We start from the raw sequence: 26614 nt of genomic DNA on the forward strand, positions 1-26614 counted from the left end.
ATTACACATCATCGGCTTCATTGTCATTGCTAAGCGTACATTACACAATACCTGACCGACAAAAATGAACCCAGCAATCCAGCTTCTTCTTTCGTGCTACCTTGTCGATTTTAATGAGATTGCCCTCAAGGACTGTTTTCGCTTTAGACTTAATGAGCCAATCTCTTCCCTGATGCCAGGCGGTCAGAGTACCCACAGCCTGGCTCAGTATATCGACCTTGCCCTGCTAATTTGTGGTTCATTGTTCACTGTGGGGGAGGTGGCCGCCAAGCCAGAGTTCCACGTCATGGCCGCCAAGCCAGAGTTCCTTGTCATGATTGCTGAGCTACCACCATCTTTTGCCCTGGATCCTGAGTCTGCTTCATGCCATGTCACAGCAACGCCTCAGCCTGCTCCATGCCATGTCACAGCAACGCCTCAGCCTGCTCCATGCCATGTCTTAGCAATGCCTGGGTCTGCTCCATGCCATGTCACAGCCACGCCTCAGTCTGCTCCATGCCATGTCACAGCCACGCCTGATTCTGCTCCATGCCATGTCACAGCCATGCCTCAGTCTACTCCATGCCAAGTCACAGCCATGCCTGAGACTGCTCCATGCCATGTCACAGCCAAGCTTAAGTCTGTTCCATGCAATGTCTCAGGCTCACCTCTGGTCAACGAGCCAACGCCCAAGCCTGCCACGGTCAACAAGCCAACGGTCACATCTGCCACGTCCAACGGACCAGTGTTGCAAACCTCGTCTGTTCCAGAGCCATCTCTCACTGGGCTATTTGAGTTGGAATTGGTTCCCGCCCTTGTGCCCACCCTGAGCTCCCTGAGCCACCTTGGTCCTCCCTGCCTCCGGCTCCACCCTGGCCCTTTGAGTCTTCGGCTACTCTCCGGGTATCCAGTTCGCCCCTCGAGCCTCTCGCCCCTCGCCCCTCCCCCCAGCTCCCTCTTGAACTTTGTGTTTTGGTTTTGAGCCGCCCCTGGGGGGGGGGGGGGGGGGGATGTCAGGGTTGTATGTGTTGTGTTCCATGCCATGTTTGTTCCTGTCATGTGGTCCCCTGGTCATGTGATTTCATGTTTCCCTCCATGTTCATGTGTCTTGTTTTCATTGGTTCATTGTCTTATTAGTTCAGTCTTGTGATTGGTTGTCTTGTTTACTTGTTACCCATGTCTGTGTATTTAAGCCCTCATGTTTGCCATTGTCTCTTGTCAGGTATTGTTAATGTAACATTGTTTGGTGTAATTAAGTCAAGTCGTTCATGTTTTGTTTTGTTCACATTTGGTTTTACGATTTTTGGATTCCACGCTTGTAAAATAAACTGCACTTGGGTTCATCACACATCATCTTCTTCATCGTCTTTGTCATTGCCAGCAGCAATGTTACACTGGCAGCCAAAAGTTTGGAATAATGTACAGATTTTGCTGTTTTGGAAGGACATTGGTACTTTAATTCACCAAAGTGGCATTCAGCTGATCACATTGTATAGTCAGCACATTACTGATGTAAAAAACAGCACCATCACTATTTGAAAAAAGTCATTTTTGATCAAATCTAGACAGGCCCCATTTCCAGCAGCCATCACTCCAACACCTTATCCATGAGTAATCATGCTAAATTGATAATTTGGTACTAGAAAATCACTTTGCCATTATATCAAACACAGTTGAAAGCTATTTGGTTTGTTAAATGAAGCTTAACATTGTCTTTGTGTAGTTTTTTGAGTTGCCACAGTATGCAATAGACTGGCATGTCTTAAGGTCAATATTAGGTCAAAAATGGCAGCTTTCTCTAGAAACTTGTCAGTTAATCATTGTTTTGAGGAATGAAGGCTATACAATGCTTGAATTGCCAAAAAACTGAAGATTTCATACAAAGGTGTACACTACAGTCTTCAAAGACAAAGGACAACTGGCTCTAACAAGGACAGAAAGAGATGTGGAAGGCCAGATGTACAACTAAACAAGAGGGTAAGTTCATCAGAGTCTCTAGTTTGAGAAATAGATGCCTCACATGTCCTCAGCTGACAGCTTCATTGAATTCTACCTGCTCAACACCAGTTTCATGTACAACAGTAAAGAGAAGACTCTGGGGTGCAGGCCTTATGGGAAGAATTGCAAAGAAAAAGCCACTTTTGAAACAGAAAAACAAAAAGAAAATGTTAGAGTGGGCAAAGAAACACAGACATTGGAAAACAGATAATTGGAAAAAAGTGTTATGGATGTTAACCCCATTATTATGGGGTTTTGTGGGATCAGCTAGACTGTAAGGTGCATGAGAAGTGCCCGACAAGACAACCATATCTATGGCAAGTGCTACAAGAAGCGTGGGGTGAAATGTCACCTGAGTATCTGGACAAACTGATAGCTAGAATGCCAAGGATCTGCAAGCTGTCATTGCTGCACGTGGAGGATTTTTGATGAGAACCCTTTGAAGTAGTTTAAGTAGTAACATTTTTTTCAAATTGTAATAGTAATTTTTCACGTTACTAATGCCCTGACTGTACATTGAGATCAGTTGAATGCCACTTTGGTGAATAAAAGTACCAATTTCTTTCCATAAGAGCAAAATCTGTACAGTTTCCAAACTTTTGGCCACCAGTGTATATATTATAAAAAAATTATAATACAAATAATTAAAATGCATTACATTATTTTGGCACACAAGAAAAGCATTAAAAAAGACAATACAAAAAGTGGCTTTAGAATGCAATGTATTGTTTATTTCCATATTATTGAAGCTTTTCATTGGTCTACAATACATACCAATCCATTTTGCAACTGAATTTGTCGGTCAGTCTGAAATTTATTATAAGGGCTTGTTTATGGATGCGTCAATGTACAACTGCGTCAGACGGATGCTATTGGAGCGTCTCTGTTACATCGCGTCATAAACGTACCGTTTTTAGGTCGCTGTGTCAAGTGAAACGAAGTTTGAAACTTAGAAAAACACGTCTTGAGATCCCTGCATTCGGATTTGCTCTCCATCAAGCTGTGTTTGAATGCAAGAACGTGTTCACATCTCGTGCTGTGTGGTCTCAGTAAGTGTGGTTTGTTCTCTGTGTAAGCTGTGCATTGCCTATGCAGTGAGCTTTGCTTACTGCCCCTGGAGAAAACAGGTGGTACTCCAAGCTTGAATTGCTCAGATATAAGGGGACACGATTAATTGCGTTCATTTTTTTAACGCGCTATTTTTTGTATAATTAATCGCACTGAATGAACATGTTAAATCGACAGCCCTAATTTAAATATATTCATTTAATCATGTATTTAGTTCCTGTTATTTTGGGGGCGTTATATTTATATATGTGATTAATTTGATTAGCCATAAATCGGCATGCCATGTGAATTTGATTCAATCAATTAGATTAAAATAAAGTGATTGACAGCCACAGTTAGTACACATAAAAATGAAAATTCAGTCATAATTTACTCACCATCATGTTTTTCCAAACCCGTATGACTTTCTTTCTTCCGTGGAACACAAAGGAGATTTTAAGCAGTATGTTATTCTCAGTCAACTCAACATTCACATTCATTGCCTATTTTTACATACAATGAGAGTGAATGGTGACTCAAGCTGTTGATTTGCCAAACATCAAGGGTGAGTGAATGGTGACAGAATTTTTATTTTTGGGTGAACTAATCTTTTTATTTCCTTTTTTAGACAGACCACGACAATATCAGCTCATTTTATAGGCTGATTCAGGAAGAATAATGGAGAGAAGTGGATCATCGAAAAGCACCCTCAGTTAGATAGTCATACTATGATTGGAAATAATCACTCACAGAAGAGGGAAAACATATGCAAACACAGTTTCAAACACGTGTCTGTGTCTCCCTTTGTTTCTATTGTTCTCTCTGTCTGGTTTGTGCTTAATTTTATGGGAATAGTTTCTATATTAGGAATATGATTTTTTTTATCCTAATGGCTGTAACATCAGATGTCTGGTTTTGATTAAAAACTGAAGAATGTGTACTGGCTTGACCTTTTATTTTGTGTGATAAGGAATTCTGAAAATAATGCAGCGTTTGTTTAGCAAAGTTTATTCCGGCACTTTATAAAAATCATATGTCCCCTCAGTGGCTATTTGATCAAAATGTGTTCTTTTGTGGGTTGTTCTCCATCGCAGCAAGAACTGAAATTATGTAAGAATGTAATAAGGATATTGCAAGCTCAAATTTTCAATATATCTCACACCTAGTTAGCTCTTGGCTGGTGTGTGTGTGTGTTACCAAATACATTTAGAGCAGAAGTGCTGCATGTTTAATTTCTTTATGCGTGTTAGTTCTGACTTGTGGATTTTATTTGGTAAGACTAATGTTGTCTGACTGCATGTTCAGTGTTGTACAACTGTATGTACAACATGCTGCATGTGTGCCTTGGTTTGTGAGTGAAGAAACAGGAAGTGCGTTCTGTTTTGGGAATGTGCTCATGGCTCGGTTCACTGTTGCCAGGGAAACGCAGGTCTGTTTGGGTTTATATATGCATACATGTGCACACATTTTATGTGTGAGTTTGAATATTAAAAAACACAGTTGCATGTTAATTTACACATCTGTTTACATTGGATACATTGATTTGTATTTATGAATTATTAACCACATGTTGTTCCTGAATTAAGTGTGTAGTGATTTGTGCAAGTGTCGTCTTGGTAACAAGAGTTTTATAGATTGACACATATCACAGTGCATTTCATAGCCAGCAATCAGCTTGCCGAATATATAAAAAAAAATATTGTTTCAACTGGCAGGCCATTTCTACTAGTGCTATAAATACCCATATAGTCGCAAATGCTGTAGCATTGTTCCAAGAAGACTTCTGTTTGCTTGTTTACAAATACAAATCATTTTACTGGGTTTAGAGTAATACTGTATCATCAGGTTTTAAAATTGTTTTTGTAAAGTGCTTCAGACTTGAGAGCTGAATCTTAAAGAACTGATGTGTTGGCTCAAATCAAAGTGAAGGAGGGTTTTAGGTTGGCTGAAACATCAATTGTACTCATAACCCGTCAGACAAGTATAAAGCCCCTGCTTGACATAAAGGGAGAAAATGTCTCTTTTTCATTTACATTGTAGCTGAATCCTTCTCATTGTATGTATGACTTAGACACACTTCAGAGAGACCTTGAATGAATTTTCTGCACACCAGATATTTATATAAGACATGCATCACTATTTCTATTGCTCATTGGTGAATGATACCTTAAATCATACGGCTTCTTATCAGTTGGTCATATGTGACCTGCTCCATATGTGCTGTCACTGTGATGGATATGAGGTCAAATATAATCTAACGATGATCTTATATGACCAGATGTAATGGGAGGAACAGGACCCGTCTCCACCAAGCAGTGCATGGACTACTGTTTGTGAAAGGATAAGTGAATAAAAATAATGTCATTCTGCTAAAATGATGTCTTTGCATTTATTTTGAATGCAGTAAATAATATTGTTCTATCGAAAATGGTTATTAAGTTTTGATATGGAATGTGATCATATTGAATTAAAATATTATTATTTATTGTATGTGGGTTAATAATTTTAGCAGTGAAGACACATATTGTATGTCTGATGGTAGTTTTCATTATTACCTAAATTCTTAGGCTTTAGAAGTGTGTTAAACGTGTGAGGATGTGTATTCATCGACCTGTTACATGTCCGACATAATTATACAGGCTCATTGAACCAAGTTTAAACTTGTTCTACTGATATTTCAGAAAAGATCCCACATAATTTCTTCACTGTAAACCATATATATTCCTTTATAATAACTTTTATTAACATTAACAGACATTATTACGTTCTATAAAGCTTAAAAGATTAATAAAACTGCAGCACTGCCTATTTCCACCATTGAAATCTGCAGCTCGAAAGAACCCAGAAGCGGGGTTTCCTGCGGTGTGACATCGGTAATTTCATCTATAAATATTTTCCCGTCCTACTGGGGTAACAGGTGTAATACTGTTGCAAAGGTGCTAGTGTGTTAGCATTAGCATTAGCCCATGTAAACATTACAAATTACACAATCTAATGCAAATATCTTACTTTCAATCATCGAGTTGTTATAACAGCTTCTTTTACTGATTTCATGTGGATTCCATTCATAGAATGAAGCAGAAAGCATCATATTTCTAGAATTTCCAGTGTCAGATACAGAACTGTTCAATAAACCTATACAAATACCAGCGATCACTTGGAAAATATTGACAAACCATACATTTTCGTAATCATCTATATATTCATGACATCTTTCATTTTTCATTTTTCCACTTTACACAGAGTTTATCCATATAGATCTGAATTAGGAAGTCTGTTCATGTGGTCTCTGGTGTGATACACTTTTTTCTTCATGTCCATATTTGGATTATTTCTGCTCTGCAGCGGCTTCTGACTTTGTGGTTGAATGGATAACATACTATATTTAACAGACGACCATGGATTTCAAGATTATACGAGACACATATCAAATTGTATGCAGTAAATGTAAACACATATAAACAAAGTGACAGAGTGCCCACCGTCGGTACAGTGAGCATCAACAGTTTAACAAGATTTCATGTTTAACATGAATTTGAGTTCATTTGAAATTTTCATACATTTAACTTTTATACTTTTGATTTGCTTTTGTTTGGTTCTTTTTGACTTTGTTGAATCTCAAACCATTATGTTGTTGTTATTATGCACAAGTATGCTGAGTCTAAGTAAACTGTGCATTTTGCTTTAAGTGTATTGTGTAAGTTTGCCAAGCTTAAATTCTTGCTTTGGTCTACACTCTGGAAGTGTTCTGTTAACTCTCAAAACTATAATTACTAAAACTAAAACTGAAACTAAGATATATAAAAACTAAATAGAAATGTGTTTACAAAATAAAAACTAAGCTAAAACTAAAAAAAAAATCATTAATGAAACTAACTAAAACTAAACTGAAATTTATAGCAAATTTGAAAACTATATAAAATAAAAATTGATTTGAAAATGCAAAACTATAATAACCTTGGTAACCACTCAGAAAACTCTGGCAACCGCATATAGCAGCTTGCTTAAATCCACTCAGAACAACCTGGCAAACGTATAGCAAAATGCTTAAAGGAATATTCTGGGTTCCGTACAAGTTAAGCTCAATCAGCAGCATTTGTGGTATAATGCTGATTTTCATAAAAATTTATTTTTACTTGCACCTCCTTTTCTTTAAAAAAAGCAAAAATCTGTGTTCCAGTGAGGCACTTGCAATATAAGTGAATGGGGTCAATCCGTAAATGTTGAAATACTCACTGTTTCAAACATATAGCCACAAGATGTAAACAATCTGCATGTTAACATCATTTTAGAGTGATAAAATCATTTACTAACCTATTCTTTGAAAAGTTATGTCCAATTTTACAACTTTGTTGCCATGATAACGTAATGCGGTAAACACTTATAACCCTAAAACGACTGCAAAAACAAGAGTTTTAAACAACTTAATACTGTAGCTCAAATAATGCACAAGTTTAACAGAAGTGTCAATGTTAGTGCTTTTATAAAATTTTAAGCTTCACATTTTTGCCTTTAGCCTAAATCTTCCGAAAATGGTCCCGATTCACTTGTAAGTTCCTCACTGTAAGCTCGATTTTTGCCGTTTTTTAAAGGAGAGACAACTTAAAAAAATTTTTTGTGAAAATTAACATATTCCACAAATGCTGTCGATTGTACTTAACTTGTATTAAACCTAGAATATTCCTTTAGAAAACATCTCAGAACCCGCTAGCAACACCCTGGCAACCATCCAGAACACCCTAGCATCATGTAAAGACCCCAATATTTTGTACAGAAAATGTAAAAATCTAATTCTATTGTAAAAATCTAGTTGTTCATATTGCCTAGATATTACCCTGTTTTCCATCCTAAATCATATTGGACTTTATAGATTAGACTGTTTCTGAGGGACATTACTGGCCTGAGTGTTAGTTTACTGTGACCAGATATTTCAGTTGTGCTTTCAGTTGTGAGTTTTCTGAGGACAAGGACTCTGAGGATGGAAAATTGTACAACCAGTCCATATTGGCATGTGTGCATAAAGTTATGACATGATTGCATTCAAATTACCTGAAAAGATGAACACTTGTATTCCATAGAAAAAGTAGCAGATGACTTTAGTTTGGACTTTGTCAGGGTTATGCTGTCTATGCCATTGTAATGTAATATATTATAGTTTCCTGCCATGAGAGGCATTACTTATGCAGTAATCTGGCACCAGTCTGTATCTTATTCTCATAATGATCCAGATATGAATCCAGAGGCTGATCTCGGATCAGTTTCTCTGATCTCTCGCCCACACCTTGGATAATCCTGGAACTTCCCTTAAACTTCATTGCTCAGATAAACACACTGATACAGTTACACAGTTATATTCTTACACCTGCTTACTCAACACATTCCTAACACACACAGTTTACAGGAGCTATTCTACAATAAAACACTATTCTTGTTTGTTTGTTTTGTTTTGTTTGTGTGTGTGGGTGGGTTTGGGTGGTGTTTTTAGGTTACAAACTGGTAATTACAAGGGTATTATTCTATAAATGTGGTTTATGAGACATTTCTAGTGTCCCCATAATTCAAATCGCTTAAAAAACATACTAAACGATGTTTTATTGAAAATGTAAAAATGCAGAAAGTTTTTTGTGAGGGTTAGGTTTAGGGTTAGGGATAGGGGATAGAATCTATAGTACGTTCAGTATAAAAATCATTATGTCTATGGAGAGTCCCATGTGTGTGTGTGTGTGTGTGTGTGTGTGTGTGTGTGTGTGTGTGTGTGTGTGTGTGTGTGTGTGCGTGCGTGCGCGTGAGAAGCTGTGTTTCATTAGAAAAGAAATGTGGAGTTCTTCTGACCCACATCCTAAATAGAGGATAGGCATGAACTCAACACACGTGCACACTCACACTGCATTTAACATTCTGTCTGGTTTGAGGCTTGCTATTTTCATATTTCATGTTTTTAATTTGATATATCTGTTTTGTTGTGTATGAGAAAGCTGGGCAATAGCTAAAACAATTTTGTCTCAATATTTATCAGCCTTTTGACAATATTCAAGATGTTTACTGTGTTTTTGCTCTAAAATGTTTTAAAGGGTGATTTTCTTTCTTTTTTTTTTTTTTTTTTTATCAGAGAAACCATTATTTCAACAAGCAAAACAGCCATTGTATCAAAGTAGATTTAGTGTTTAACCCTTTATGCTCTGAAGGTGTTTTTAAAGATTTCCTGTTTCAGTAACATACCCAAAATGAAAGGCTTATGACTCGACAAAAAATAAATAAATAAATAAAATAAAATAAAGGAGGGTCAAGTGTTTGGTATCATTGTAAAGAAAACTTTTCAAAATGTTTAATGATATAAATTATAATACATTCTGCCGCTCTCAGCCTAAGAAACTGCTGAAAAATCACACCCAAAAAAACAAACAAACAAACAAATGTACTTTTTTGTTTTCTTATTTGACATTATATATCTCTGGGTGTAAATAAAGTGGCTCCGAAAATTTGCTTTGTTCCCAATCATGTCAACTGTATCTGAGAAAAAGTTTATGTTGATATGACAAAGCAATCGAAAGTTATAGCATTATAAAAAATAATTTACCATAGTGTCCCAAAACATCTCCATGTGTCCAAAAGCCTCTCCAAACAAATTAAACGTAATAATTGTACATAAGAACTAATTACACATGCAAACACAACAATGACTAAGGTTTGCATAGCATGCAGACATGATTTTAGTAATGAGAATTTAAAGAATGAGTGCCTTTTGACTCAATGAGTCTACATCATTGAGTTTGTGTCATTTACTTAGTGCCATCTCCTGGTGGCCATATATAACATTGTGCTTTGTGTGGATTATCTAATGATCTACGCATCCAATTACCTTGTTTGTTGGCTCGTTTAAAAGATAATCACCTACTTACTTAGTAATGGAATGTGATATTTTATGTTCTGTTTATTTTTCGTGAAGTTATAAGCGAAAATACGGCATATAAGCAACACCAACATAAATGTCAAAGACATATACTTAGCTATTACTCACTATATCAAGAAATAGGATGGTTGTATTCTACTCTTTGAGAGCTTTCCAACAACATATGACACATAGCTATTTGATCAGTTTGATGTTTTTACTGATTGCAATAATATATACAGTGCAAATTTGTTTAATAAATTATCAAAATGGAACACTTCTGATTTGTCTGCAAATTTCAAAGAACTTGTTCAGTTTTGGTCATAATGCCTGCATGAATTGGAAAGTAGAGCTTCTAAGCTTTCAAACGATACCTATTTTGTGGTGGTCAAGACTATAGTTATTAATATTTTGATGGCCCATCCAAGCTTAAAGGGTTAATGCAAGAAGTAAAATACAGTAAAAATCAAGTTAACCCTATAAAACCATGCATATCATATTTTATACATGATTTTCTGAAGCCTCTACATCATCAACATGATGAATACTTTGCTGAAAAACCTGTTGTATGAAATCTACTGGATGTTTACTTGTCCTGGTAAAAATTTCCATGCTTTTCTGGAAGTAGAAGACCTTGTAATATAATTTCCAAAATGACCACCTTCCTATTGTGATGCAAATGTCTTTTTGCTGTGAAATCTTTGCTGATTTTGATCAAGTAAAAGTAACAATAACATTTATATTGCTACTGACATTTAAAAAATGAGTATTTGCTGAATTGAAGCAACTTGGGCCACATTCACACTAATACATTTACGTTTGAAAATGCATTAATTTCGATACAATTTGGCCTTATTGTCCAGCGAAAACTGAGCTTTTCGAAAACGCTCTCCCAAGTGAATACATTTGAAAACGGTGTCTTCACATTGTAGTGTGGAAAGGGTAAATGAAGATAATCGAAAACGATGACATATTTGTGTGGACAGGAAATTGGAGATTTTGTTTGTTTGTGTCTCTCCCCCCCCCCCATTTCAGTGTGGACGATCATCTTATGGAAAATGTTTGAAAACAAAGTGTTTCGAAAACGCTGTTTTAAAATTTATCCGGATTAATGTGGGACTGAAACGATTAGTTGACATTATCGACAACGTCGATAATAAAAAATTGTCGACAAAAAGTTTCGTGGTCAAATAGTCGTTTGATCTCATTTAACGTAACATGACATCACATTAAACTCTAACGAGGGCACACGAAAGCAGCACTGTAGTTCATGCCTAACTGAGGAGAGGAAGAATTAGTCCAGATGCACTCTAAACTTTCCAAACAGCTTCAGGTGATGTAGATCGCAAAGTATGTGATGCGTAAATACAAAATAAGTAAATACAGAAGCACTCTCGTTGTGGAATAATGGAGCTGGAGCTGCCGCTCCTCTGAAGCAAAACTTGCGTGTCGAGCGTGCCGGCGTTACATCTTAAACGTAGTTATATTTAATATGTTATAGCTTTATTAAAGTTCAAATAATAATGAAGCAGATCATGTAAATAACTACAAACTCCGAAACTGGCATTTCTCTGTGCGGTCAGCGCCTCTTCTATGAGTTGCGTGAAGTGTCCCGATCTAAGGGGGAGAGATTGAAACTGCACCCGGCTGATGCACACTCTGGCACGGGGACGCTTGTCCCTTCAGCGCGCACACTTAATGCAGCTAGATTATAACGTGATGGCTCATGACTTACTGAATCATAATAGATGTCACTGAGCATTTCTTATCGTGAAGAAAATTGGCAATACGCAGCTTTATTAATAAGAGAGAGTTTGTTTTCTTGTGAGTTAAAGATGGATTGAAGTGAACAGAAAGGTGAGAGAGGGTAGTCTTCACTCCATTATACCCTGCAACAAAATATACTGTATTTTAGTTTTGTTTTTGTTTTGGCTTGTTTTCCAATATAAATATCTAAAACTCCTTTAAAACAATGTACATTTTCTTTAGTAGCTATACTGCAGAAGAAAAAAATATTTAAGAATGTTGAATAATATTAAAAACACAAATATTTAAAACTTTCTAAAAATCCTTTAAAAAAAGATGCATTCACCTGAGAAGCAACATATGAGATATTTAGACCTGCTTTTAGAGAATAGATCTTGAATATGAATATATTTTGTTTTTACTGCACTCGCAGAATTATAACCAAGTGAAAAAACACACTTATATACAAAATACACTAATATTTAAGACACATTCTCTTAAAGCAAGTCTAAATATCTTATATGTTGCTTCTCAAGTAAATTTATCTTGTTTTTAAGGATTTTTAGACCATTTTAAATGGAAAACAAGACAAAAGCACTTAATAACAATAGAATTTTTATTTGTTTTTGCAGTGAATTTCTTTACTGAATTAAACCCCTTTAATTCAATGAATGTCATTTAGAGGTATTTTTAAAAGATTGCCCTCTTTATTGTAAGTAAGCACGTTTAATACAACATTTTAAGTCGGGGCACAAGCTGAATAATCGTTAAGAGCTAATGATTAATCCTTGCAATAATCGCTGAATAGTCAAATAATCGTTCTAATAATCGTTAGATGGGCTGGTTTGAGTATTTCTGTAACTGCTGACCTCCAGGGATTTTCACGCACAACAGTCTCTAGAATTTACTCAGAATGGTGCCAAAAACAAAAAACATCCACAGCGGCAGTGCTGTGAACGGAAATGCCTTGTTGATGAGAGAGGTCAACAGAGAATGGCCAGACTGGTTCGAACTGACAGGGTCTATGGTAACTCAAATAACCGCTCTGTACAATTGTGGTGAGAGGTTGGCACTGTTTTGGTGGCACGAGCGGGACCTACACAATATTAGGCAGGTGGTTTTAATGTTATGGCTGATCGGTGTATCTCTCAATCAAAAGAATGAAGCAGGGGGGCGTTCATCAAAAAAAGGTTGAGAACCACTGCTATAGACCAAGGAGAAGTTGTCATGGCCAAACTCACAATATTTGGTATCTCTGAAAAGCCCAGAGTGTCGTCTTAAGATACCCCAAGATTTTATATTGTGGCATGTATGGGCTAAGAGAAACTTAAATAAAAAAAAGTCCTATACAAAAATTACTTGCTGGGTCTCAGGAGGATATTGACCTTTAAAGCCTCATGTATCAAATATGATACCAAATTATTTTTAAATTATTTTTTTTTTTTCCCAAATACATTATTTTTTATTTTTGGACTATTATTTCATATATCATGCTTTATAGGGTGAAAGGGTGTGTATCACAATGTTTTTCATTTATTCACAAAGCTAGTCTAATGACACAGTCTCTATGAAATTGTATTTAAAGCGGATTAAATGTAATTTAAAATACAATAAAATATTGCAATATTTACAGTGTTGCTTATTTTATATAGGTGGCAAAATTATTTTGAATGTACCAGAAATGTTTAATATGTAGGCCAGCCCTTTGAAAATGCAATAGAAACAGTATATCTTAGAATTTCCATTATATGTTTGTATGTTTCTCTTAGTGTTTTAATTTTGTATGTGATCCAACATGTTGGTTTTTGTCTATTTCTCTTGTAGCTTGTTGTGTTGACAGTGTTTGGTGGTGATCTCTGATCCTAAGAGATATTTCTCTGACAGTTGTTTTGGCCGTCTAGGTTGTTATGAGAAAAATTTTAGGCTGGGAAAGGAATGGAGGTCAGTTTGGGTTTAGAGTTTTAGCTGAAAAGTTTGTTTGAAGGCGCCTTCGGTTTGTGTGTAGTATGTGTAGTTCTGCACTGCAGACAGATTGACATGCTAGATTCTCAGAAGCTGATTGGTAACTTAACCAAATAAAGTCATTTAAATTATTCTAGAATAATTTAGAGCTGTATCCACTCGTGGTAAATAGATGTGTTTTTGAATGGCTGATGCAGATGTCATAATGTGGCTGAGATAGTGTTGATGTACATACATAAACACATACACATTATTCTGGATCAAATGAGACGTCCACAAAATTGTTGGTACTTGAAGCTGCTGTGAGCATTTTTTTATTTGCTTACAGCATCTTTAAATGAACACTTATTTTGAACAGCATTCACTCAGAATTCACCAAAAATATATATTTCAAACAGAAAACATACGTTATCGGCTGACAAAGTGGTCTTGAAAGGCACAGTAATTGGCAGATGCCATTAATCTCAAAGGCCAAATATTTGCAGATTAATTGGAATGACCGATATATTGGTCTTTCTGTAGTGTCCTTTTTTAAAAGGGGATTTCAAAAATGAACATGGCTAGGGCCAATTCATATTGCCCAAACAACTCCAACAAACGCTTACAATCACCAACATTCTAAAGTTGGCTGTTGGATTTAGAGTGTTGAGAAGCATAGCTGTCATTGTCAAACTGCCCCACAAACACCAACAGGGTGAACACACTGACCCAACAAATCCCAACAGATGCATACAAAATCATCCAAATGTCTCTGATAGGAGTGTGTTATAGACCGCCAAATCAAAATAATTTTTATGAAGGGCTTGAATGTGTTTTGTCTAAGTACAATGGCACTTTGGCAAAGGAATGTATTATTATGGGGGATTATAATACTGATATCAGTAAAAGGTCAGGAGAGAACTATAATGCGTTGATGAGGTTATGCAGGGCTCTAGACTAAAAAAATGACTAAGGAGCCATTTGCTCCTAAACTGAAACATTTAGGAGCCAAATGTCTGTTTTAGTTGCCACATCACAGAATTGCTTGATTTAAATTGTTGTTCAAAAACAATATAGAAAGCCAAAGAAAAGACAGCTGATGGCTAATTAATCGGGTGTTTAATATATATACTGTATAGTTGAGTGCACAAATTTGCATTCTCCTTTTGTCTCATAAGTTTTCACACCCCTTTCAAAATGTATAAAAATATAAAATATCTTTTTTTTATTTTTATTTAATACTGCCCTTCAGAATCTACATAACAGGTATTTACATAAAGTATAATATACATATAGTGGGGGGCCTGGGTAGCTCAGTGGTAAAATACGCTGGCTACCACCCCTGGAGTTCGCTAGTTCGCTAGCTCAAATCCCAGGGTGTGCTGAGTGACTCCAGCCAGGTCTCCTAAGTAACCAAATTGGCCCGGTTGCAAGGGAGGGTAGAGTCACATGGGGTAACCTCCTCGTGGTTTGCTCTCGGTGGGGCGCATGGTGAATCGAGCGTGGTTGCCGCGGTGGATGGTGTGAAGCCTCCACACGCGCTATGTCTCCGTGGCAATGCGCTCAACAAGCCATGTGATAAGATGCGCGGGTTGACTGTCTCAGACGCGGAGGCAACTGGGATTCGTCCTCCGCCACCCGGACTGAGGTGAATCACTATGCGACCACAAGGACTTAGAGCGCATTGGGAATTGGGCATTCCAAATTGGGAGAAAAAGGGGAACCCCCCCCCCCAAAATACATATAGTGGTGTGCTTTCTTGAGCATCAGTGAATGTTTACTTTGCACCTTGTGTAACAGTTGTGTACAAGACCCTCAATGGTCCTAAGTATCAAAAGCTGGATCTCACATCACAAATAAATATATTATATATACACTACTGGTCAAAAGTTCGGTAGTGTATATATACACCAGTCAGCCACAACATTAAAACTACCTGCCTAATATTTTGTAGGTCCCCCTCATGCCGCCAAAACAGCGCCACATCTCAGAATAGCATTCTGAGATGCTATTCTTCTCACTACAATTTTACAGAGTTACCGTAGACTTTGTCAGTTTGAACCAGTCTGGCCATTCTCTGTTGACCTTTCTCATCAACAAGGCATTTCCATCCACAGAACTGCTGCTCACTGGTTGTTTTTTATTTTTGGCACAATTCCCATTAAATTCTAGAGACTGTTGTGCGTGAAAATCCCAGGAGATCAGCAGTTACAGAAATACTCAAACCAGCCCATCTGGCACCAACAATAATTCATGTGATTATCTAATCAGCCAATTGTATGGCAGCAGTGCTGTGCATAAAATCATGCAGATACGGGTCAAGAGCTTCAGTTAATGTTCACATCAACCATCAGAATGGGGAAAAAATTTGATCTCAGTGATTTGTACCGTGGCATGATTGTTGGTGGCAGACGGGCTGGTTTGAGTATTTCTGTAACTGCTGATCTCCTGGGATTTTCACACACAACAGTCTCAAGAATTTGCTCCAAATGGTGCCATAAACAAACAAAAAAACATCCAGCGAGCAGCAGTTCTGTGGACGGAAATGTCTTGTTGATGAGAGAGGTCAACAGAGAATGGCCAGACTAGTTTGAACTGACAAAGTCTACGGTAACTCAGATAACCACTGTAAAATGTAGTGAGAAGGATAGCATCTCAGAATGCTATTCTGAAATGTGGGTTGGCGCTGTTTTGGCGGCACAAAGGGGACCTGCACAATATTAGGCAGGTGGTTTTAATCTTGTGGCTGATCAGTGTATGTGTAATTGTAGCTCTTGCTCTCCATGTTAGGGTCTGGAAAAGTACTGAAATCCATGAATGGATGGGTGGATGTGATTTTGTTTGTGATTTTAGTGTCATTTAGAGGTTTAGATGACAAGATTGTCCTAACCCTTTTATTTCCTCCTATTTGTTGTTCTGACCTCTCTATGAAATCCATATTTCAACTTTAAAGGTGAAGCAAAGTGCAGGAGAGGGCTTGCCTTGAAGATATTAGATAAATCGCTCACTCGCTCCTCAGACACAAACCAAAGCAAACAAATTCTCCAGTTCCCTGTGCACGTAATGTTTCCATCGCACCTGTGCTTGGAGCAATTAGAGATCTTTAATTAATTTGTTACATGTTTGAGCGATCTGAAGTGTGATAAAGGTGTTGGAAAAATAATGTTGATCATCGTAGTTATGGTTTAAATGGAGTTTATCTAGTGTCAAAGGCCAGTTTTGACACGTTTTACATGCGCAAGCCATTTGCAAGCATCCTGTTGCAGTGTGGGAGTCTATGGGCTTGAGTATTTAAGAAGATTTATGAGGTGTCGTTTTGTGATCTATAACTCAGTGAGTGAGTGTGCGCTTGTATGCAGATGCTTGTGTGTATGTGTATTTGTGTGTAACAGAGCTTTTTTAATGCGTGCATGTGTGTGTGCATTGTGGAATACAGCACAAGCATATGTGAGACAGATGATATACTGTATATGTAGTCTCAGCAGGCTGTGAGAATGTGTTTGTGTGTTTGATTAAGTCTTAGGTGAGTGTATCAGACAGTGTTCTGCATTTGTGTTTTTAAGTGAATCTGAAAGATGTGTTTGATTACCAAAATCTATGGCCATCTCAGTGATTGTGGGCTATAGGATTGCTTATATTAAATCCTATTATTTTTGCATAAATGTAATCCTATTGTCCTTTCCTTATAGTAGTTCATCATTTTGCTTTTGTTTATAATAAATATGTAGATATTGTTGATTAATTTTTGTCATAATAATAATATTCTGGTGAACAGAGAACTGTGAATTGCTAAATGTAAATGTCTCTCGTTTTCTCACGCAGCAGCCAGTGAGGGGAGGATAAATGGAGGAGAGGATTTTTTTCAGAAGGTGAGACTCTGATTGTTTCCAGTTTATGTTTGTGTATTTTTCAGAAATTCAAACGGTAATGTTAACAGGCTTCATTATAAGCCTCAAAGTCTGCATCTGCTCTTCATTCATATAGGCTAAACAATTCCACTCTGTATTGCTCATTTTAAAGGGATAGTTCACCCAAAACATTTATATTCTCTCATCATTTATTCACCCTCTAGCCATCCCAGATGTGTATGATTTTATTCTGCTGAACACAAGTGGAGAATTTTAGAAGAATATCTCAGCTCTGTTGGTCCATACATAAATGTAAATGGTGGCTAGAACTTTGAAGCTCAAAAAAGGACATAAAGGCAGCGTGAAAGGAAACCCATACTACTCCAGTGGTTTAATCTATGTCTTCTGAAGCAATATGACAGGTGTGGGTGATAAACAGATCAATATTTAACTCCTTTTTTACCATAAATTCTCCTCCCTGCCCAGTAGGTAGCGATATGCACAAAGCATGCGAATTTCCAAAAACAAAAGAAGAATGCGAAAGTGAAAGTGGAGAATTATAGTAAAAAATTACTTAAATAGTGATCTGTTTCTCACCCACACCTATTATATTGCTTCAGAAGACATGGATTAAATCACTCAAGTTTTATGGATCACCTTTGACTTTGTTGGAGCTAGAAAGACTTGCATTGTATGGACAAAAACCACCTAGTATTTTTATGCAAAACTTTGTTTGTCTTCCACAAAATAAAGGAAGTAATTCGTGTTTGAGACGGCATAAGGGTGAGTAAATGATGAGAGAATTCCTTCAAAATAATTGCCACCGATGCAACCAAATATGTTGTTAATTCTTTATGTTACACTATAAGCTCATCTAATGGCTCTGTAAATATACTGAAGAGTGTATAATGGATGTGTGTTTAATTATCTAAGTAAACACATCTGCAGTTCAGCCTCTTGTAAAAGGCATTCCCAGCCTTCCTCTTCTCTCTCCTTCCTCGCTCCTTTTCTCCTCCTTACACCTCTTTTCTTTCCACGCCTTCTTAGTGCTCTTCAGCTGAATCAACAAAGGAAACAGGAAACAGATTTCTATACACACACTCTTGCACATACTCGCTTTCATACACATCATTTATAAAATATAAACACACTGCTGTTCATCACGGTGCCCATTTAATGACTTAATGAACATCAGAGTTTGTGTGACTCGTCCCTGGTGCTTTGAAGTCCCCCCCGATTGGAACTCTTTCTCTTGTAAATGTTGAGTGTATATATTTCTCTGACAGGATGATATTTGGTGCAGAGAAGTAGGAAAGGAGCATTTAAATGTATAGTTAACCCAATTTTCTGAAATCGCCTGACATATTTGAATGGTATGTGCTAGTCCGTCACAAAAATAAACCGCAAACCCCAAAACTGCTGTGTGGTCTGTCAGAAATCTCCCTCATCTGCAAATTGAAGCCAAAAAAAGCAGGCAAGGGAGAAAGTGAGAGCAGGTCAGGAATAAAGACCTATAGAAGACACAGCAGTGTGGCAGCACAACACAAACACACAGAATGGAAATTGGAACTGGCTCTCGGCCATTAAAAACTTTCAGCACCGTTCACCTTTTCATCCCAGTCTGAATTGTCCAGAGGGTTTCCTTTTGATTGTGTCTCCATTTGACTTAAGGTCATCAGTGCAGAGTGCTCTGACATTATTGCATTGCTTAACAGAAACAGGTTAGTTCACATTTCAAAGCCTACTGATCTGCCTACTGCCTACATAGTACATAGTGTACTACCTACATAGCAACGTGAAAAAGTGATTAGCAATAAAAGGTATCTCTTTCTTTTGTCCTAACCAGTCACGACTACCACAAGCGGCTAGCGACAATGTTTCTTTGATCACTTGGTTCATATTTCTGCGTTGTCACACCGAGTAACCCTGCCCAATGTGAACACTCACTGATCCAAAATCCCACCGTGCATAAAACATGAAGGACATTTTTAATTGGCTGTGATCGTGAGGCAGTTTCGCGTTCAGAGTGGACAGACTAATTACTTCACACCTGATAAGGACACAGTGTGAGGCAGCATTCTAACCATCATGGAACCTCATAAGCAACCGATTTGAATTTTTTTCATGTAGGCATTATGACCAAAACTGAACGAGAGCTTTGAAATTTGCAGACAAATCAGAAGTGTTCTGTTTTGCTAATTTATTAATAATTTTGCACTAGACATTTTTTGTTATTGGTAAAAACATCAAACTGATCAAATAGCCATGTATCATATGTCGTTGGAAAGCTCTCAAAGAGAAGAAAACAATCTGCCTGTTTGTTTTACTCACTGACAAAAATATAGCGAGTAATAGCGAAGTATGTGTCTTTGACATACATGTAAACAGGTGTTGCTTATATGCTGTGTTTTCATTTAGAACTTCACGAAAAATGTACAGAACATAACATATCACATACCATTACTTAGAGAAGGCGATTATCTTTAAAATGAATCCACACACAACTTTATCAGACGTATAGATCATTAAATAATCCACACGAAGCACAATGTGCACGCAGCACATAATGTGCTATCTGGCTAAAAACACGTTAGCTTTCCTGGATCAGATGACTATATTGCAAATGATGTAGTATGTTGTCCAGTGTCATGGAACGCTAAACCAATTGTATTAGGATTCCGATCGCTGCAACCAGAGATAGAAGTCATCCAAATATGGGCAGAGAGGAATCATTCACTCAATTACATATGGTCACCAGAAGATGGCACCAAGTGCATGACGCAGACACAATGATGGCTCAAATGACACAGAATGGAACTGAATGAGATCTCATTACTCATGCCTGCATGCTTTGGAGAGAGCATACCTTTAATCATTGTTGTGCAATTTGTTCTTATGTAGAATTATTATGTTTTATTTGTTTGGAGAGGCTTTTGGACACTTGGAGACATTTTTGGACACTAGGATACATTATTTTTGTAATGGCAAATTTTGATTGCTTTATTGTATCAACACAAAATTGTACTTAGTTACAGGTGACATGATTGGGAACAAAACAGTTTTTCATAGCTACCTTATTTACACCCTGAGACATATCATGTCTAATCAGAAAAATAAGAAACAAATAAATACTTTTTTTTTTTTCAGCAGTTTCTTAGGCTGAGAGAGTCTCAGAATTTATCATAATCTATATCATTAGAAAATTTGAAAAGTTTTCTTTAAAATAATACCAAACATCTGACCCTACCTGTTTTTTTGTCGAGTTATAAGCTTTTAATTTTGGGTATGCCACTGAAACAGGAAATCTTAAAAAAAAAAAAAAAAAAAAAAAGTTTAAAGGGTTAAGTTGCCTACCTTTTGGAAATGCCTCAGGAGTGCATCTATGATGCCTCTGTAAGCAGCTCACTAGTTTTAGCAACAGAGCATATATCTGAACTTGACTGACAAATACTGTACATTATGGTAATGACAGTATGACATTATCTACTCTTACAAGTGTTGGATTTCAAACTCATCATTGTTTTGGAAAGTGGATTGGACACCCTGGATCATTTTTTTCATTTTAAGATTCACAAAGAGCTGTATGTATTCGCCAGTGTTACAGAAGCAGTGTTTTTAATATTAAAGGGTACCAATTTGTGAAAAGTCGTTCATGATTGTTTTTTTATGTTATCAAAGGTTTAAAGATACACAACCTCATTCAAGCAAATAGCAGAATTTCCAAGGAGTGTGTAGTCCACCATTGCATAATTGCTTTGTACTGAACTTTGCAGTTCTTAAGCCGTAATTTTACACATCCAAATCACCATGTCACAGCTAAACATGATTTACGGATTTATGAAAATCTGGAGAGATTAATAAACTTTTGCACTGTTCCCCTTATGTTAAAAAAACATTCTCATGTTATTTTGTCCTCTGTGGTGTCAAAACAAAATACAAACTGAAGCCTGCTGTTGAACTACAGGTCCCAAGACTAATGAAACCTGGAAAAGCATGGCTCGTAAATTCTTGACGAAAACACAGCACTGAATGTTCCCAGTTAATGTACGAACACGTGCAGCATGGGGCGTAAACACATAGTAAGTAAAGTATGGGGGTGTTTGTATGGAGTGATGTCATATTAACTGTCTTTTGACATCACTCACTTCTCATTAAGTCTAAGCTTCTCTGATGTTTCCTCTAAGGTTTTGTGGTGTGGTATAGTGGTTAAAGCTCAGTGCATGCCACTGTCTTTGTTTCCAGGTGGACCTGGATTGGAACTGGCCATTTCAGCCAGCTTTTCAGCCATTTTTGTGTGCACCTTACACCAGACAAACTAAATGACTACTTGCTAGATTAATTCAATCTGTTAGATAGGTGCAAAACTCTACCATGCTTATTAAAATAAATGTAATTAAAATGAATGTAATTTTATTTAGTATTAGTCCAGAGACTTGAGATTTCACTCAAGGTTGTGTGGAAAACTACGCTAAAGCTTTTTTTATTTTTTTTTATTTTTTTTATTGCTGCAGTTTTAGGCTCAGATAATATTGTTTTTTTGTTTGTTTTGTTTTTTTGATAGAAATTGGGTTTGTAGCCAAAACTTCATGAGAACTGCTTTACAGTAAAACCACTCAAACCATGAAAGCCAAGGAGTTTTTGTAGGCGGGAGGATGCAGAGCGCTCCACAGAACGGCTAGAGAAATGTGTTTTCTATAGAGACAAAAAGTTTTGTTGCCAAAGTTGTGGTTTGCCCTAAAAAAATGAATTTACATGAAAGACATTAGACAAAACCACTAAAAACAGTGAAGCGCCATGCTTTCTTCCAGAAAAAGATTTGAGCTCCAGACAAAATCAGGGCAGAATTTTAGTCAACTTTGCCTGTACAGTAGCCCCAAAAGTATTTGGGCACTTTTGGACTGTTAAGCCACATTTAAAAATATGTGACTGTCATTGCATTAGATAAAAAATACCTGCAAACAAATTATGTTAGACCTATTCTCAGAAGTAACTTTAGTTTTCTGGGCCATTTTTGCAACATTATTAATCTGTGTAGTTCCTCACACTAGCTATAGACATGTTCCTAACCTAAAGTTTGACAACCAGAAAGTGTCACAATACTTTTTGTCTTCATTTTGAACACAATATATATACTGATGAGCCAAAACATTATGACCATCTGCCTAATATGCTGTTGGTCCTCCGCATGGTGCCAAAACAGCGACGACCCACCGAGGCATAGACTCTACAAGACCTCTGAAGATGTCCTGTGGTATCTGGCACCAAGACATTAGCAGCAGATTCTTCAAGTCCTGTAAGTTGCGAGATGGAGCCGCCGTGGATCGGACTTGTTGGTCCAGCACACCCACAGATGCTCAATTGGATTGAGATCTGGGGAATTTGGAGGCCATGGCAACACCTTGAACTCTTCATCATGTTCCTCAAACCATTCCAGAACTTTCTGTGCAATGTGGCAGGGCGCATTATCCTGCTGAAAGAGGCCACTGCCATCAGGAAATACCATTGCCATGAAGGGGTGTAGCTGGTCTGCAATGAAGTTTAGGTAGGTGGCACGTCATATTGACGTCCACATGAATGGCCCAGGGTTTCCCAATAGAACATTGCCCAGAGCATCACACTCGCTCCACCGGCTTGTCGTCTTCCCACAATGCATCCTGGTGCCATCACTTCCTCAGGTAAACGCCGCACACGTACACGGCCGTCCACGTGATGTCAAAGAAAACGGGACTCGTCAGGCGAGGTTACCTTCTTCCACTGCTCCTAGGTCCAGTTTTGACGCTTGCATGCCCACTGTTGGCACTTTCGACGGTGGACGGGGTCATAATGGGCACTCTGACCGCTCTGCGGCTACGCAACCCCATACGCAGCAGGGTGCGATGCCCTGTGTGTTGTGACACATTCCTTCCGTAACCATCAATTTTATAATAATTTTTTTATTTTCTCCCCAATTTGGCATGCCCAATTCCCAATGTGCTCTAGGTCCTCGTGGTGGCATAGTGACTCGCTTCAATCCAGGTGGTGGAGGACGAATCTAAGTTGCTTCCGCATCTGAGACAGTCAATCCGTGCATCTTATCACGTGGCTTGTTGAGCGTATTACCGCGAAGACCTAGCGCGTGTGGAGGCTTCACGCTATTCTATGCGGCATCCACACATAACTCAGCACACGCCCCACCGATAGTGAGAACCACATTATAGCGACCATGAGGAGGTTAACCCAACGTGACTCTACCCAACCTAGCAACTGACCCAATTGATTGCTTAGGAAGCCTGACTGGAGTCACTCAGCACGTCCCATAACCATCATTAAAAATGTCTGACTTGTGCCATAATAGACCTACTGTCGGTTCGGACCAAATGTGATAGCCTTCGTTGCCCTCACACATCGATGAGCCTTGGGCGGCCAACACCCTGTTGCTGGTTTGTGGTTTGTCCCTCCTCTGACTACTCTTGGTAGGTACTCATCACTGCTGATCAGGAGCACACCACAAGCCTTGGCATTTCAGAGATGCTCTGATCCAGTCATCTGGCCATAACTATTTGGCCCTTGTCAAAGTCGCTCAGGTCTTTACTCCTGCACATTTCTCCTGCATTCAACACGTTGACCAGGAGAACTGATTGTTAGCTTACTATCTATCTACCTAGACCTTGACATGTGCCCTTCTAAGGAGATGATCAACGTTAATCCCTTCACCAGTGAGTGGTCATAATGTTTTGGCTCATTAGTGTGTATCTTTTGTTGTATAACTTCAAACCTAATCCAAATGCCACTTGGTTTAATACTTTATAAAATGCAAAGATAATTATTAATGCTATCAGTTGATTAAAATTTTTTATTGTGATTTGCATTAATTGTGATTTTATTTTTTTGTAGTTAATCGTGATTAATCGCAGATTTTGAAAGTGTTGAAATTTGAAAGTATATATACTTTTCCTGTTAAAATGCATTTCTTTAATTCTTAGGAAAGAAAACAAAACAATATGTAACTCTATAATGCTTTATTAACATTTTGCAAACAAAGCCTTCCACAGTATAAAGATGGAAATATACTAAAACAGCACTAATTCAAGTAACATTAAATGTTTTCCAAAGTCTAAGTGGGAGTTTGACTAATTGAAAGAACTAGTTTCCCCATAGGTTGCATTTTCATTGCAATGGGTAAGCGTAAAGAGGTCCTTTCACCATCATTTTATCGCTGACACGGAATCGCTGTTGTGTGTATGTTGTGAAGTGTGCGTCAGTGTAATGACTCCAGGTGGTCACATTACAAAGGTTCTACCCTTCCAACTAGTGTTTATGCTGGTTTATGCTGTATTAACAGCAAATGCGTTATTCACGATTAAGAAAAATTAACGCGTTAAACCTTTTTAATTAATTACACGTGTTAACGCATTAATTCTGACAGCTCTAATAATTATACATTTTTAAGTGTGGCTAAAGTATACAAATTAGGGCTGTGAATCGATTAACATTTTTAAACTAATTAATTGCACAGTTTTCTGTGATTAATCATGGTATATGGTACATTAAAACAAACATTAAAATATAATCAAATATATTTACTTTATACTTTGTCTCAAAGAACTTGCAAGAAATTGGTTATTCATCATTGGTTAGATCAGGGGTATGTTGTGGGAGCTGTTTTTATTGACCTGAAAAAGGCATTCGACGCTGTTAAATTAACTGCTTTTAATTTTAGTAAACAAACATCTGAGTGGTTTGCCACTTACAAAAAAGAGAGCAATGTGTGATAATTGATCAGAAAAAAATCATCTTTTAATAATAATAAACTAGGAATACCCCAAGGTTCAATTTTAGGTTCATTGCTTTTTAGTTTATTTATAAATTATTTGCCAAGTTGCTGCCCAGATATTAAGTGTCATCATCAGCTAAAACACCAGCTAAGGCAGCTGAGATTTTAAATGCCAACCTAGAGGGAATATCTCAGTTGCTCCAAAATAACCACCTCACTTTGAACGTCAGTTTCTATGTGTTTCTCTAATAGAAAACAAAAAGGATAATTGAAAATTAAGATAAAAAATAAAGAAATAGAAGAGGTAAAAGAGTTCAAGTTTTTAGGTATTATTTTAGATTCACAACTCACATTTGATGGACACGTAAAGAAACTTTCAAAAAAGGTAAAGATTAACTTGCATTGTTTCAAATATATTAGACAGTACATCTCAAAGCAGGTGGCTCAGCTTTTTATGCTTGCATTTCATATTGCATCACAGTTTGTCATGGTCCTGTCACTCTGTCAGTCTGGGTTTTTGTCTGACAGGACCGTGGCATTATCGTCCCATGTCTGTCTTTGTGTGAGCGCACGGTTTCGGTTGTATTCCCTGCCGTGCGCTCTTCGGTCTGTCTTGTTTCAAGTTGGGAGCACAGTGTCTGGATCCTGACTTCCTGTCTAGTTCGGTTTCGCTCTGTGTCAGGATCCGGACACTCGTGCTCCATGTCTGTCTGTTATTGACGTGGGTGCATCGTGCGTATGTCATCTTGGCAGCATGTACTCGTGTCAATAGTTTGTCTCTCACGAACACGGGTGCGCCTCACGCTTGTGTTGCGTTGCGTGCCCGGGTCGTGAGCTGTCTTCATGTTGTGCTGAGGTTCGGTCACTTTGGTCTAAGGTGTCGGGTGTGTGTGGCCGAACTCTCGTCATGTTTTTGTTGCCTGTTGCGTGCATCGAGTAGCGTTTGCCTCGCAATGTACCCTCAGGTTTCGTTTAGTGTGAGAATGCGTGGCACCGCTTTGTTTGGTGTTGCTATGCATTCTCTCATCTTGTTTGTCGGTTGGCATGGGCATATGTTGCCTCATTGGTGATGTGCGCTCATGACATTCAGGTGTTTTGTTGTCTTGTGAGAGCACGTCGCTTTGTTTTGTTTCTGTCTCTCCACGTGTCTCTCTGTCTTGTGTCATACCCCACCTCCTTGTTTCCTTATTATTATTTCATTTACCTTACCAGTGCCCTGTTAACCTGTTGATTTCTCTCTCTATTTTGGTCTCCTTGTGTGTGCTGTCCTGTGCCAGTTCGTCTTGTGTGTCTTGTGTGTCCAGTCGGTTGGTCTAGTTTATTCCCTGTCGGTCCTGTTTACCCTACGTGGTTCTTGTTTCGGCCCAGTCGGTACTGTTTCCCCTTGCCCCAGCCTGGATTACCCTTTTTCCC

General features: G+C 37.8%; 1 protein-coding gene across 1 annotated transcript in view; it reads left to right on the top strand.

The window, feature by feature from the left end:
* LOC127455563 (protein bicaudal C homolog 1-B-like) overlaps nucleotides 1-26614 on the top strand; it is a 75483-nt gene that overhangs the window by 4450 nt on the left and 44419 nt on the right. Inside the window, exon 2 of the mRNA XM_051723562.1 lies at nucleotides 17423-17469. Coding sequence (XP_051579522.1) covers nucleotides 17423-17469 — 47 coding nt within the window. The remainder of the gene's footprint in view (nucleotides 1-17422; nucleotides 17470-26614) is intronic.

Source organism: Myxocyprinus asiaticus, chromosome 17, assembly GCF_019703515.2.
Source record: "Myxocyprinus asiaticus isolate MX2 ecotype Aquarium Trade chromosome 17, UBuf_Myxa_2, whole genome shotgun sequence".
Classification (NCBI taxonomy): domain Eukaryota; kingdom Metazoa; phylum Chordata; class Actinopteri; order Cypriniformes; family Catostomidae; genus Myxocyprinus; species Myxocyprinus asiaticus.